The sequence below is a fragment of the Terrapene carolina genome, unplaced genomic scaffold (assembly GCF_002925995.2).
Source record: "Terrapene carolina triunguis isolate 2854851 unplaced genomic scaffold, T_m_triunguis-2.0 Scaffold69, whole genome shotgun sequence".
In the NCBI taxonomy this organism is placed as follows: domain Eukaryota; kingdom Metazoa; phylum Chordata; order Testudines; family Emydidae; genus Terrapene; species Terrapene triunguis.
This window is the reverse complement of record NW_020664420.1, coordinates 31,146,914-31,163,408: the sequence shown is the minus strand read 5'-3', so window position 1 is coordinate 31,163,408 and position 16,495 is coordinate 31,146,914. Positions and strand designations below refer to the sequence as shown.

Sequence of the window (16,495 nt, the reverse complement as noted above, 5' to 3'; positions counted from 1 at the left end):
AGAGTCTCATGTCTGCAGAGGGAAGCATTTAAATTCATAGCACAAAGTTTGTTTGGCAACTTTATTAAAAATACATTCAACGTGGCCTCTCTCATCAATTAAAAAGGTGTTCAACACCATATAGTTGAAATTCAAACAATTAAAGTTGGAAACAAGAGCAATGACATTTGCCTAACTGGCTCTATAATTTAATTGGCTCTATATACATGGGGAACAAAAATTTAATAATGGTCTTTTCAATCTAGCAGACAAAGGTATAACAAGATCCAATAGGTGGAAGCTGAAGCTAAAAATTTCAGACTGGAAATAAAATACACAGCTTTTTAACAATGAGGGTAATTAGTCCTTGGTACAACTTACCACGGGGTATTGTGGATTCTCCATCACTGGCAATTTTTAAATCAAGACTAGATTTTATTTATTTATTTTTTAAAGATATGCTCTAGTTCAAATAGGAATAAATTCGGAGAAGTCCTATAGCCGGTGTTATACAGGAGGCTGAACTAGATGGCCACAGTAGTCCCTTCTGGCCTTAGAATCTATGAATTTTAAATTGTGTTTTTGAAAAGTTGTCCAAAAGTAGAAAATTAGCAAAAATTCTAATCCATTAGATCCATAAAAGCATCTGAAAGTTGTTGGCTACAATTATATTTAACCATAATTCTACAGAAAAAAGTGACTCGTGTAGTCTCATGAAGCATTCCATTCCAGGTGAAAAAACTGACTCCTGTTTTTGAGAGCAATTACTATACTTGGGCTCAGGTTTGTAGTTTTTTTTAATTAAGCTTTAATAATAAAATAAATGATCATAGAAACATCTGAGTCAGAAGAAAAACATTTCTTCTCAGTATGAGAAAAACAAAAACAAAAAAGCAGACCTTTTAAAGTTAATTTAAGAATCCAAATAAAGAAATATATACAGAGCCCCAAAGGTTATTTTACACTGAAGAAAACAAAAATAAAGTTTCTCTGGAGAGAATTAGTAACATTTCTCCAACTGCATTTCACTATGTTTCACTGTCTAAAACCCAACATTATGCAGTGAAGAGACACTGCTTGAAATAACCCTCTTCAAAAGAAAAATAAGCTGGGTTGCTGGCTTACAATATCAACATTAAACAAATCTTAGAAATGTGATAAGCATCAATCACTTAATCCTTCACATTTTTTCTTCTTCAGGAAGTTCTTCCCTTCAGCTCATCCCCCTGCCATTCATATCTAGAAGTAATACCTAGATATTACTTCCGTGATTCTGATGTCGAGTGTTGCTGTGGAAATTATTGTAATGTCTTAAACAGAGACCAGTGTGAGCAAACAATGGTCTATACAGTGCAGACATACAACTGACCTTAGATTAAAACAGATTTACATTTCACCATCTATATTTTCCCCTCATTTTTGGCATGTCTTTCAGATTGGCCAAGCGAAAACTTATTTTCTAGGCAGTCAGTCAATTTGCCTTCCAAATTTTAATATACTTTGAAAATGTTGTAATGTTTGGATTGCAAACACTGCTGGGCAATATTTAGTGATTTAAAATGTTTAAAGTGAAAATGTTTCATTTCTCTTAGGTTTTGTTTTTAAGCCACCCCCTCTCCCCCAAGCTCTTATCGATGGTCTCTCAGACCCTCTCCCAGTCTTGATCCAAGTATGATTTTTAAACTGACAGCTTCCCCCCCCACACCCAAGAAAATCCCTTTGAAACAAGTTATGCTTATTAATGAAATTAATTACATTGGAATAAATTAAGTTAGCTTTTAAATACACTAATAGACACTCAAGATTTCTGCTTGAAAAAAATCCTTATACAGTTTACAAGATACGTAATTTTGTGCAAAGTAGTCCTTTACAATACAGATGTGAGACAAAGAGCTGCAAAAATAGAGGTTTTTCATAAAAAGGCACCTAATGAAAAGTAGTTTTAATAGATTGAATGCTTCTAAAATTATATATATATAGAGAGAGAGAGAGAGAGAGAGCTTGAAAACAAGTTGCCATAGTAATAAGTTTCCTTCAGCTTAATGTTTCTACAGTGTATTGACTGAAAATGTAAAATTCAGAAGCAAATATTTTCATTTAACTAGCACTGAAGTAAAATTTATATGGCTTGCTTAGCAAATCTCCAACCTGTTTGTATTAATACTAGTGTTGCAAGTACGACAATTAGATCTGATATGCAATAAATTGTGGTTTGTCCAATAATTGTGCTTTGGGCAAGCACAACTGTAAAAATGTACAAAGTTTCTATTACTCATACTGCACAGAAAGTACGTTCACAGTTATACCGTCACTAAAACCACACTTATATAAGAGCAGTATTAGGATACATAGTCTGCTACATTGCATGAAGCCAACTCCATTCTCCAGCCAATATAATTCATTGCAGTGGAGTTGCTTGTGCTCTTACATCTTTTTGCTCTGGAAGGCACATTTCAAATACAAAATCCTTACCAGCTCTGACACATGTTCCCAAATTACACAAGTACTTGGAGGATACTCTGCCATCTAAAAGTTATACTGCTATGCCCTCCAAAACAAAAACTCCACCCCAGTCAGAACAATTGACATTGTGTTTCAGAGTACTGGTATTGATACAGTGCTACTTTTGAATGGCTTCCCCCAAAGACTTATATTTTCAACAGTTTGTATAGCATTTGTTTGAACTGTGCTTAAGTGTTACAGGAGCAGTAGTCAAAAGTTAAATTGTATTTATGTATATTTTCTTTCTTCACGTTGACCCTTGCCAACATTGCTAAATGCCCCTCCCCTTTTGAAGCTATACAAAAAAGTTACTCACTCCCCCTCACCCCCCCTTCACAACTACTCACTGAGGCCTCTTCTACTGCTGAAAGCAAGCAAAGCAAAGCCCATGCTGGGTGTCTGTCTCCTAGAGAAGATTGCATCTTTTATTTATCGCCCCTTGGCTTTATTTTCACAGTGAATTCCTGGCTTAAATGTAATCAGCCAAGAAACCTTCCCTATGTGCACTCCTGTCATTCCTCATCGCCTGCAAGCAGAATCAAGCACAGGCAAGAGAAAAAAAAAAATTCTCAGCATTGCCAACCAAACCAAAATGAGACTGAATTCTGGTTTTGCCACAAGTGCGGAACCACAGATGTCCCTCAGTCCTCTGGAAAGAAACAAAGCCAAAAGTAAGATGAAACTTAATTAGATTTTTTTAAAAATGTCTCAACGCTGAACCCCGCTCTAGGCAGAAGGGAAGGGCACTGAGCCTAGAGAAAAAGCAACAGTCTGCCTTTGGAAAATACATGACCATGCAGACATCACATTTGTAGATTGTATTCGAATTCAGATGAACCACAGACAGGATTGAAACAACTGAGTTCTCTCCAAGGATGGCAGTGAGGCAAAATTACATGAGAACCAAAATTATGCAACAGATCTTAAAATCTATTGGGCCTTTGGGCCCAGAAACCCTACACCCTCAAATCTTTAAAAACAAGGCATAAATAAAAGGAAAAAACGGATCCATTTTTGTTTTAAGTGCTTTGGAAGAAGGGGAAGAGAAGAGAGAGAGTTGTGAACTATCCTGCTGTTGGTTTCAGTCCATTTAAAAATGTCATCACGTCCATGCTCAAAAACTGATAGCTTGACAGGGAAGAGAAAAGCTCAGGCTTAAACTGCATATTGGGGAAGATTATGCAAGTCTGTTTGAGGGAAAATGGAATCGTGCAGCTTTAAGTCATCAGTCCTTCTTTCCCTTTGTCAAATCTTCACTATTTTGCAGGCAGTGAAAAGAAATAAAGAGCCTCTTTTGTTTGGCTTCCCCTTTTCGGAGGCTGGCAGAAAACTGAAAAGGACACAAATAAACATGAAAATGAGAACAAAGTGCCAGATCTTCCTCCTCCTCCTCCACCACAGGGAATTGCCTCACGGCGATTCGAGATGCGCAACTGGCAAATACGCTCAGCTAAACACAACAAAACGAAAGCTCCAGCTCCAGCACAAGAGAACCTCACCCTGCACGGAAGTTTTATTAGGGAAATTATAACCCATCTGCCCATTCTGTCACATGGCAGCGGGGCCTGGATTGCTAGGTCTGTAAAGCCTCCCCCACCACCATCAAAAACCAGGAGGTGGTTCATCCTCTCCTCATCAGAACAAGCCAGGCAGCGCAGGAGATGGGAAATCTACAGTCTTCCCTTGTTGTGTCCAAGACCCACAGGAAAATGTGAGCCGGCCATGTAGCTCCTCCAGTACTCTTATTGATGGGACTAACCCCCCCCCCCCCCCCCAACACAGAGCTCCTCTTCCTCCTCCCTTCAGAGGGAGGAGGGGACCCACCCCCCGAGCCTTTTAAACTAACTAGGAAGGGAGGAGTTAAATAGAGAGAGATCTATCTCCTGGAGAGGGTGAAGAGCAGCAGCAGGCGGCAGCAGCGAGGGGGGGGGGGGGGGGGGGGAAAGAGTATTGTTCCAGGAGAAGCAAGAACAGCACTTCCCCCTTTTGCTGTTGTCATGAAGCGAGGAACAGCTACATCCCAAAGCAACTGGCAGCACCCCATGTACCGCCGCCTCCATACACAGCAGCTCCCCCCCCTCCCAGCCATCGCTCAGCTTCCCCCCTCCCCCCCCGCCTTCAGTCCTGGCAGCCCGAGCTGGATCCGCTATCTGGCAGCTTTGCTACCCAGCCACCCCCCATCCCGCAAAACCAAACGTGGGGTGATTCAAAGGCAGCCCCAGGCTTAGGTTCAATATCTGCCGCAGCTCGCAACCCGCCCGTGCGTCGCTGCCGCTGCCCCCCTGCAAGTGCCTTTGTTCAGCGACCTGAACCTCTCCACGCAAATTCGCTCCTGGGGTTTGTAGGTAACAGATCCCTGCCCCTGCCCCTCCCTCCCCCCACGGGGGCTTCTTCTGCTGATTCATTTCCTCGCCCTCCCCGGTCTGCGGGGCAGAGGCGGCGGCGGCGGGTTTGGCATCTCCTCTATTGTGGCCCAGGGTATGACGATGGCCCGGATTAGTGGGGGTGGGAGGGGACAAAGTGAGGTGGGACCGCACGGCCGGGATTACAGGGGGGAGTGGGGACTGGCGGGGGGAGGAGTGTGAAGAGAGTTAAAGGGACGGGACGGGAAGCGTTTGATTAGCCGGGGGCGGGGAGTAAACAGGCGTTGTGTGGGGGCGTGAGGGGGAGAGAGGGCAGATTTGAAGGGCAGTTGGTAGGCGGACAGAAGCAGCGTGTAACCTGGCCTTGGATGCCGAGGAGAGACGTGAAGGAGCCATATAATCCGGCTGCGAGGGGGAGGGGACGGGAAAGGAAATTGCAAGGCCTGGATCCCTGGCTGGAAGTGAAGGGGGGTGGGAAGGGGGTCGCTGGGGGTACGGAGGGAGCGGAGGGCTGCAGGGCCCGTGCTCTGGGGGGCGGAGGCGGCAGCTGCCTAGGTGAGGTGAGAGGAGAGCAGAGGTGAAGGGCTGGCCGCGGGGTCAGGGCGCCCGGCGAGGGCAGGAGCGGCGCTGTGGCCTGGGCAGGGATTACAGGTGGGTGACAGGCTGGCGAGGGGCCCGGAGAGCCCCGCTGGCCGGATTACAGCGGTGCGGGAGAGGGGCCGCAGCCCGGATTACGGGGGCGCGGGGCTCCGGATGGCCGGCCCGGCTCCCGGTGAGTGACTCACCGACTTGCAGGACGTTATCGACGCAGCCGCCGTCGAGCAGAGCGATGCCCCTACGGAAGGGCAGGCGGGTCTCGTCGGCGGCGGCGTCCGCGGCCCCGCCGGGCGCGGTGCTGGCAGCGGCCCCCCCCGGGGGCGGCGGGGTCCTCGGCACCAGTGTTGAAGGAGGAGTACATGCAGATCTCCCTCTCGCTGCGGGGGAAAGACCAGTACACGATCCTGCGCTGCACCGGCTCCGGAATCCGCTCGAACCGCTCCTCCACCCGCTGGAAGGGCCACTTCTCCGCCACCTTGCGAGCCGCGATGTCCAGCAGGGACTCGGGGCTCTGAGTCTTGCCGAGCGGCAGCAGCCCCAGGGCGGCGGCGGCGGCGGCCGCGGAGGAGGGTCCGGCACAGAGCACCCCGCTGCCGGGTCCGCCGCCGCCCGCCCGCTGGCCCGGCCTGCACCCCGAACCGTAGCCAGGTCTGCAGCAGAGGCGCTTAGCGGGGGGAGGGAGCTGACCGCGCTCCGCCATGATCGCGCCGCTTCTAAGCAGACAGCGGAAGTGGCTGTACCCTATAAACGGCACCAGGAAGAGAGCGACCGACAGCCGAATGGCGGCCCCGCCCATCGCCACCATGTATGGGCAAGGGGGCGGTGCCTGCTGCCTCGCCCACGGTAGGGGCGGAGCTATGCAAATCAGCGCCTACAAACATAAATAGAACGGGCCCGGCCCGGTGGCCGTGTGCTCGGCTCACTAGCAGTGGGGGTGGGGACCGCAGCTGGGCGGGGCTTCCTCTGGAGATGTCATATACTCGCAAGCCTGGGCGCGCCCTTCGGGTGTGCGCGTGGTGGGAAAAGGGGGTGGGGCAGGCGCCACCGCCTTCTGACACCATCTAGGGAATGGAATGTGGGGGCGGGGCCGTCGCGGCCTCAACCCGGTCACCACCGCTGGGAAAGCCGAGGGGAGCGAGAAGGACGGAGGAGGAGCGGCACTGAGCGCAGCAGAGAAATACGGTAATGAAAACGGAGCTGGAGCCGGGCTTCCCTGCACCTATCCCAGCCCGGTTCCCAGCGGTGGTAGCAGGCAGCCCGTCTGGCTCGTACTCGCCTGCCCAGTGCGGGGCCGCCAGCTCTGCCCGCCCGCAGGTGGAGCTGAGCCGGTGGCTGGTAAATGCGGGGGTCGCCTCGGGTCCTGCAGCGCCTGCGGACCCGCCAGAGGGAGGCACCTGGGCTAGACGCCACGTGCAGTACGGGCGGCGGAGGTGCTAGGGGAACGCTGAGCTCGTGCCGGGACACAGGGGTGTCCCGCTCTGGGTCCGCCTGCCCAGTCTGGCGCGGGCTTGTCCTGCACAAGCAGCGCGTCTCCGTCCCGCAGCCGAGCTCGGGTCGGTGCTGGGGCAGCGAATTCGGCGCCAGCGCCGAGTTGCGGCTGGGCAGAGCCAGGGCGGGCTGAGGGGCGCTACCCCCGGCGGGCGGACACGCTCCTCGGCTGTGCTGCGCCTTCAGGTGACGCCTGCCGCTCCCCTGGGGGAAGAGGTGGGCCGAGTGACTTCTCCTGTCCGCTGGTTACTCTGCGCACCGGATGGGACTCGATGTGGAGTCACAAGGGGGAGGGAATGCAATTAGATCCAAAGCCAGGCCGCGCTAGCCACAGGCTGCTCCGTTCGCACGGAGGCTGAACAATCCCGATTGCACGCGGCTGAGGGCGGCTGCTGGCTGAGCTCCCCGAACGCCGGAGCATGAAGCCCTGGCACCGTGCTGCAGCCCGAGCACGACTGCTAATTACGCGATGCGCAGCAAATCCCAGCCCGGGGCAGGGTCCTGCACTTAATTACCTTGCTTGAGACAGCGCTGTGCTTTGACCCAGATTTCTCGCTGCAGCGCGAGTTCTTACTAATGTTGAAAATACGAGACTGAACTGTGTGTTGTGACACTTAGTACACCCCGTGATCGCCTTGTCTCCCCCTCCCCATTCCTAGCCTCCGCTGGAACTACAGGGCCACTTTTAATACGGTCTCTGCGAGATGGCCAGGTCCGCACAAGCAGACAAACGGGACCAGAACGTGCTGGCCTGGTTGGTAAAACCAGGTCTTAGGCCTGTTCCAAGGTTTCCCCTCTATTAGGAAAATTGTGGTAATATGCTGCTTGTGGGTCAGTCCTTCGGTGCTCCTCAGGCTTGAGGGCCAAAGCAGAGGCAGCACCCATACAAGAAAGGGAGGGGAAACTCTCTAAAGCAGAGAAAATAACTTTAAAACAAGCCTAACTTTAAAAAGGCCTGTATTGTGCCTTGTAAGATGTTACCTGACCTTCCTCCCTTAGCTTTGGGGGAGAGAGGAGCAGCCTTATGCACTATCTGCCTAATATTTGTCCCTTGTCACTTACTCGTGTTACTGTTCTGTATGGGTATAAATGCACAAACTAAGCATAGAAGAGACTTGAATGAAAAAGCCTAATTTTCCCCCCAAAGTAAAATCGTTACCTACAGAATGTTCTCCTTAAAGCAACTAATAAGGACAGGAAATGAATATTGCAAATACAAACATAAGTGACCTACCTCATATGAGTCACTCCTAAAATAACTGGTCCCCAGGATGTTGCATATTACAGAAATTCTCACTTGTAGGTTGGTTTTTGAGAGGGGTGGTGGTGGTTAGGTGTACCCAAGTAGTATATGAGGTTCTTTAAAGCATTCTGGGCAGAATGAGTGGTTTTGGGGGTGAGGAGAGGATAGATGTTTCTGATTAAGGCATTTTTCTCTTTCATGGAGAAAAGAACACTTGCAACCTCACTTCAGATATTTTAATTTCAAAACAGCTAAAGAGGGAGCAAAAATGGTTTCCTGGGAAAAGAGGTGGATTGTATTTTGAAGAATGTGTGTATATTGTAGAATCAGAAACTTGACAGCAGCCTTAAATAATCTCATTTTGGAAGAGCACTCTGGTTTCTTCCCCAGATGATTCCTATGGAAATCTATATTGTTCCATGACCCTTTTAGCCTAAGAGGTCAAGATAGCAACCATTTTTCTGTCAAAATCCTGGATGCCTACTGGTGCTGATTAACGTTAGGTTAAGGCTGTAAACCTTCACATACAGCCCATATTGGAATCAAGCTCTGGCACCCCTGGTGTGATAGGCTTGATGCCACAACTCTCTGAGTAAATTGAATGCAGTTAAAATATTATGTTTGCCCTGGTGTTGAAAAGGAACTATAAAAATACTGGTATTAACCATCTGCTGTGGTTAATTTTTAGCAAATGGTTTAATGTGTAATGTTAATGTTGCAATTCCCATAGCACGCAATGTGAAATATCTTCCACTGTTACAGTTTTGAGCAGTTTATTTTAAACTATCTTCTAATCAAATCAAACAACCTTTCTGGAACAAACGTTATTACAATGTGCAAAAGCAGGCTCAAAAATCACAATTTGCTAATCACAAATAGATAGCTGATATTTCTCCTACTAATTAGTAGACCAAAGTCTGTCCTCACCTCCGATAACTTCAGTGGGGATGCACAGGTATAAATAAGGGCAGAACTATATCTGAAATTTACTGTACAGTATTTTCATAATGTTGATGTATAAACACTAGAGCTAATCAAAAATGAGTTTCTCATGGAAAATTCTGATATTTCAACTTTTTCATCCAAATCAGGATAAAGGGTCAAAATAGTGAAACTTTTCACAGAATGAAATATTGTTAAAGTTTAATTTTGAAATTCATTGTTTAGAAATCTTCAATCAAAGCAAAACATTTGGACACTCCTGAATTGGAACATTTCATTTTGGCTCAGTTAATCATTGAACAGCATTTGTCTGAATTGCTGTGGGTTGCCTCAGTGGAGTAGTAGGCTCCTGTAGGGGACAAGGCTGCCCAGTCAGACTACCACTCCCATGAGTCACTGCAGCAGTTCAACCAGAGAGCAGTGATAGTCCTGCACATAGAGGAGAATTGGGGGAGGGGGCATAAGATACCAGGGCAGATCAGGCAAACACAATTAAACATTTGTTTTGTTCCACAAACAAAAATATTTTATAATGCTTGATTTACCTGAAGGACATTTGAAAACTGCAGAGACTACATTTTGACATTGATTGAAAATTCCCGATCAGCTCTAGTAAATGTGGGTTTGGGTTTTTTTTGCTGATTTTTTTTTTTAATTGTCAAACACAACCAATAGAAAATCTGAAGACATCAACTTATGCAAGTATCTTAATGTTTGTGTACATTATCATTTCTCAATTTCTTTTGAAATGCCTTGCTTTAATTAAAAAAAATCTATTTAGATACTGTTTAGAGCCATAGAAAAATTAACATGGCAAGAACAAATTATAGTGGCAGTAATAAGACTTCTTTAAGAAAATAACTTTAGACTAAAATTAAACAGAGCTGAGGGATTGAATTAGGCCTGCATAATATATTTGTTTCAATTCTTAGCTTTTTTTTTTAAAGTTTGTAGCCCTCAGGGGCATAAAGAATATACGTTCTGAATATGACCTGAGTGTAAAGTGATCTTCCTGAGTGTGCAGACAGCATGAATCAAATACTCTAAAAGGTGTGAACCCCTCACCTCCCACTAATTTCTTTTGGATATTAACTCTAAAGCCTAACACCACTTTAGCAAAGGAACCTAAGGGATTTAGATGCCCAATCCCCCTGGAATTTTAATGGGATTTGGGAACCCGAACCCTGTAGGTTGAGATTTTAAGGAGCCTAAATGTATCAGCATTAACTATTTAATTGCTTATTTTAGCAGAGAAATGGAAGTGAAGCCCATAGGTGGAGAACTGGGAGTTACTGTAGAGAAGGACATGCCTAAAAAAGACAAAGGCAGGGAGGAGGCAGAGAAACAAAGGGCTGATCTACACTGGTGGGGGCGTGGGGGTGTCAATGTAAGATACGCAACTTCAGCTATGGGAATAGCGTAGCTGAAGTCAACGTATCTTATTTCAACTTACCTCGGGTACTCATTGCGCAGGATCGACGGCTGCGGCTCCCCTGTCGACTCCGCTACTGCCACTCGCCCTGGTGAAGTTCCGGAGTTGACGGGAGCGCGTTTGGGGATCGATTACTACCCGCCGATTTGGTGGGTAGTCTGGACGTACCCAAAGAAGGGTAGGGAACAAAGAGAAAGAAATAGCAGTGGGCCTAAAAGGAAGCGGTTTTCACTGAGTGATGCTGAATGTGACAAGGAACTGAACAAAGAACTAAAATCTTAGCTATTCCATAAGGGCCATAATACTCTACCCTCAATCTCTGTGCAAACTTTCCTTTGACATCAGTGAGCATTCAGCCAAGGTTTGAGAAAAGCATGTCATCCTAAGTGTTTACCTTGTGCCCAATAAAAGTGGAACTTGACTCTGTCCACAGAGTAAGTTTGATACCCCCTGTTTTAGACCAGTAATTTTGGCCCACTTTGGGGAAGGATCTGCTTTCACCTGTCATAATATGATGATCTTGTGCTAAGTGCTGTACTTTCTGCTGGAGAAAAGCTGCTCCTAATAGGGTACCCATTTCCCAGGCAGGAGGAGTTAACCCTTACCTGGAAGCAGCTGATCCCACAGCTGCAGAGTCCTGCTTGTAGATTTTATAAACTCCACACTTGCAGGATTGGTTGCTACCTGATGGTTGCTCTTTTGTCCAGTCTGTTCCCTTCCCATCTCTCTACCATTAATGTGTAAAGGCATACTTGGCTTATGAATAGGTGGATCACTAAGAATTTTTACCTTCTAAATCAGAGGAGTCATAAAATTACGTAAAAAGCTAACACATGCAATCACAGACTAAAAAAATCTTCATTCAAATAAAACTTAAGTTGCATAAATCTACAGTTTAGTCTGAGCAAGCAGAACTCCCTAAACCAATGGGGAATTTGCCTAATAATCAGCAGCATGATATGTCTCTATTTTGTAAGCCACAATACTATCTCCAGCAAATCTTCAAATCAAGAGAAACAAACTTAAATTATTTGAGAGCATCAAGAAATACATCTGGGAAACATGGATTGCTTTTTAATGTACCTGTAGAGGAAAATCTTTAGGAAATTCTTATGGGAGACAGCACAAGCATTTTGCCAAATAATTTTTAAAAAGCTTTGACACTTTTAGTAGAGATAAAAGCTGAAAAATAACCAGCTTGTGTATTGGGCTACAGTATAAAATTCAGAAGAGAATTTGTACCTGCTTGCTAGACATTAGTTTAATGAAACAGAAAAAACACTAAAATAAGAAATTACAATGCTAACATGAGAGATAATTAGGTACTTGGCACATTAATATGCTGCAAATTTTTGAAACCGATTTTTAAGTGATCTGGTCATAGTCAAATACATCCTTCTCCTTAGCTCCCACACATGTAAACAAGATACCCTGACTTTGGTAGTAATTCCCCCTTTGCTTTATAATAGTTACCTGCTGCAACATAACCCTCTTCATGGGGGGAAGGGGGGGGAGAATTATGCAACAAACAAGTGCCACTATGAAGATTCAAAATCTGGAAGAATGACAAAGGTGCCAGCAAGAAATGCTCCTATTTCAAACAAAAACAATGAAATGAAGGTTATTTCAAACTAAGCCTGGAAAAATTCCTAAGCCCATTTAAGAAATCCTACAAATAGAAGAATAAATGGAGAAAGTTGCTATCCATCTGCCACTTAGCAGGAATAGATACTTTTCATTATGTCCAGAAATAGCTACATATGTTGCTGCCTTAGACTTGCATTTCTTTTCCTTACTGGGAGGGGAGAGAAGGAGCGCAGAGCACACGCCACACCTCTTAGAATGATGTAGCAGCAGCTGTGCTCCTGACATTGTGCCTGAGGCAGCAGGTACAATTCCTTTCTCTGGGGTGGTGAATCTGTGTACTATTCCCATTGCAGCTGGTGGCTTTACAGCTACAATCTGCCCCCTGAGCATGCAATTCTTCAGCCTTTGTAGTATTGCTCCATGAAATCATATAACCCTCACGAGAAGTAACTACACCTCTACCCCGATATAACATGAATTTGGATAGAACGCAGTAAAGCAGTGCTCCGGGGGGGGGGAGGGGGGCTGCGCACTCCGGTGGATCAAAGCAAGTTTGATATAACGCAGTTTCACCTATAACGCGGTAAGATTTTTTTTTTTGGCTCCCGAGGACAGTGTTATATCTGGGTAGAGGTGTACTGTCTTTGGGTCAAGAGATTACAGTTGTGGTGTTTGTAGAACCTTAACTGTGCATTTGTAAGTTTGAGGTTTGGTTTTTCTTCTAACACACATTTGAGGATATGTGGGCATCTCCTGACGACATCGTATAGTGTGGATCTAGTAGTAGATCTAAGCTACATCGATTTGAGTTACGCTATTCACGTAACTCAAATTGCGTAACTTAGATTGAATTTCCCCTGTAGTGTAGACAAGGTCTTTGGTGTATGTTTAACCACAAATTGTAGACAATACCAAAACTGGAGTATGTAAAAAACACTCAGGAGGGCAGAACCAAACTGCAAAGTGACCTGGAAAGATTAGAACAATAAGGACTAAAACCAACAAAGGGGAGACTTGGGACTGATATGCAAGTCCTACATTCAGACCAAAAATCTAACTAAGCAGCTGCATATAACATTAAAACAAGTTTATTTTTATTTTCTCCCTTTAAGGATTGTATTAATTTTTCATGTACCTAATCACCATGTTGGATACGAGGAAGGTGTGGAATTGAGAGGGCAGGTATCGAGGGAAAGATCTGTCTTCAGAAGTGATCCATAACATGAAACTTTGAGAACCTCTGCTCTAGAAAACAGTGCTGGAATTGCTTTTCTTATCTCAAGTGGCAAGACTAAGGCCATGTCTCCATGTACAGCGTGGCAGCTGTACTGATGTGCTGTACAGCACATCTGGTGAAGACTCTCTATGCTGACATGAGAGAGCTGTCCCTTCAGCACAAAAAAAAAAAATCAAACTACCTCCATGAACGGTCGAAGTTGTGTTGGCGGGAGCAGCTTTCCTGACGACATAAGCGCTCATGTGAGCATAACTTATGTTGTTCAGGGGTGTGGTTTATTCATACCCCATAGCAACATAAGTTCTGCCAGCATAGGCTGTAGTGTAGATATAGCCTAAGTCCACAATTACTGAGTTCTCTGCATCTTCTTAGAGGTGGCAATTCTCATACAGGGAAAACCAGTAGACCTGAAGAGAGCTCTATGTAGCTTGAAAGCTTCTTTCAAGAACAGTGATTGGTCCAATAAAATATTACCTCATCCATCTTGTCTGAGTATTTTTCTTAAGATCCCTTGTTGGTCTCTTAACTGTATCTGTATGGCAATAGAAAATGTTTCTCTAAGAAATTAGAAACTAAGGGGGTTCAGGTCTGATGTTGACCTGAACATCGTTTTGGGGGTTTTAAAATGAGGATGTGCATATTTGTCAAGTTTTATACAGCATGTGATCTTCTAAAGTAGATGGTTATAACTCATTTGAAGAGTTGAATATAGAGAAGCTTTGCCTCCTACTAGCCTTAAGTTAAACCAAATATTCTTTTGAATAAGTGTTACCAACGGTTTCTAAAGTTCAAAGTTTCTATTTAAAAGTGAGGAAAAAACAGGCAACACTGAGTCAGCTCTCAAAACATGACTTGTTACTTTAATTGAATTACAGGATGAGGCCAACAAGAAATGAACCCGAGTCAGATGTTGATCTGTACAACTATTGGGAATAGAAATTTAGACTACTAAACATACTTTTCTGGTCTTTCAGAGCTAGCTAGAAACATTCAGAATATTTTGAGATTTCTCTCTAATTTGAGCCATGTTTTCCTGATGACATTGCCTTTTAACTGCTTTAAATAACTCCATAGGGGTAATTCTGAGTAAGACTGACTCTTGGATGGTAGTGAAGATACCAGTGATTCATAGTCATGTGAATCCATGATACTGTGTATTCTCCCCCACAGTAAACTAGTGCACTCTGTTTACAATTACTGAGAATGGACCATGGGCAGGTATAACTCCTTCCTTATAAAGAGCCTAGTATTGTTAGGTTGCCCGGTGGGGTAACCTAGCTCACTACTGCTGCTTTTACTGTAGGAAAGAGAAGTCATTGTTAAATACAGGTAAAGTGAACGTGTGCAATGAAATCAGGAAGCTGTACATATTGGAAGTGTCACGTGAGCCTATTAGATCTGTTTGAGAAACTAAAATTCTTGGTTTAGTCTCATTTCTGTATTCTACCTTCTATTGGAGTTTTTTAGTTTGTTCTCTGAACATTTGCAGAAGTTTTATACTTGGCAGGAAATTGGATTTAACCTAAACCGTAAACTTGTTTTGACTTTTCCAATAGATGTGTGCTTGAAAATATTACACACCCTACTTAAAGCCAAAACAATCTTATTTTTGTTTAAAAATAAAAATTGATGAAATGTTTTGCTTTCCTAGTACCAATATGGAAATTTTGATGTTTGTTACAAGAATTTCTGTATCTTTTAAGTGTATTATCTTTCCTCCCAGGTATTTTCTCTTTAAATATATTAATAGCTTCAAGCAGTTTCAGTTGTGATAGTATACTTGTGAAATACTAAAAAGCTTCCTCAAAGTAATCGAATTCCTGTCAGCTATCCTCCCTGAAACATGTGACAGTGTAATCAGTGCAAGTTTTAATCTTATTAGTCCAGTTCATGAGCTGTCTCCCTCCTCCAGTCTCTAGGGAGTACCAGTATAGAAACTTACTCTTCAGAATATACTGTGTACAGAAAGCTGTAAAATAATCTAGGAGATGTCTTTAGAAAAAAAAGACATTTTGTTATATGAAGCTCAAATATTGCCTAGTCAAATAAGCTATTTATCTTAATGGCAGTCTGTGGCAATACTCGACTAAAAACTAACGGACTAGCTTCTTGTGATATTTTGTCTATATTAACTCTTTCCCCAAAAAGGAAACTTCTTTTATAATCCCCAGCTTCCTCCCCCTAAATAATACATCATCCCTTTAGGCTTCCTTGCATTAGACCCCACCCTATAGCTGCTGTGCTGTGGTAAGCAGCATATTTATTCTTGGCAGGAAACTTGGTGCATCTGAAGGGCATGCAAGCTTCAAACAAGTAACATCAGCCACAAAAGTCATCTGCCTGCCCAACTATTCCACTGTGGGAGAGGAGGAAAAGAAAGCAACTGACATGGACAAAATGTTTGTTAAATGAAGTGTGGGGGTGGGGAGAAAAATCAACTGTATAAATAACATTAGTAAAGTATTAAGGCTATTGGAACCTTTTTAAATATACAATATTTATATACACTTTTTTCTTGACAGTGAAAGGGTGTGTGCTGGTGGAATGGTTCCATCATAAGAAGCCCCTCTCTTGCTCCCCAGCAAGCTTCTGCCTTAAGACTTATTGAGGTTTAGCAGGCAGTATTTACAAGAAAGTAGTTTAATTAACCAAAAAGCAATGGGGAAAACTTCCCACTTCACCCTTTTCCTAAAATGTATGGGCTCTATGCATCTGTATACTGGGTGGGGAAAGCTGATCTTGAGTTAAGCAGCTGGTGTTCCTGCCATTTGTCACAGAGTATGTTTTTGGAAACTGGTCCATCTTTACAGGCTGTGATCTAGGAGACAGAGCGTGTGGGGGAAGTGAAGTGGGGGCGGGGGGGGAAGAGAAATGAAGGGTCAGTTTTTCTGGGTCTTGCACAAAGACGTCCTTATGTTGCAAACAGAGGAAGTCCGTGAATATCTGAGTCTGAACATGAGCTGGAGGTAGGTTTTCTAAAAGTCCATTTCAACTTTAACCCCTTCCTTTCATTAAGATCTAATTCACAAGTGTTCAAAGAGCCTTACAAACATTTCCTGCAGAACAAAGCTCTGGTAGGACTGCAGACAAAGTCCTCATGCCACTTCCCTTCCCCTCCCCCACCA

At 44.5% G+C, this 16,495-nt stretch overlaps 1 protein-coding gene across 1 annotated transcript in view; it reads right to left on the bottom strand.

Annotated features, from left to right (window-relative positions):
• The window catches only part of ZSWIM6 (zinc finger SWIM-type containing 6), a 161,993-nt gene extending 155,852 nt beyond the window's left edge, over positions 1-6,141 (bottom strand). The window contains 2 exon segments of the mRNA XM_024193184.1: positions 5,630-5,754; positions 5,756-6,141. Of these exon segments, the coding sequence (XP_024048952.1) occupies positions 5,630-5,754; positions 5,756-6,141 (511 nt within the window).
• Positions 6,142-16,495: the final 10,354 nt, after the last annotated feature.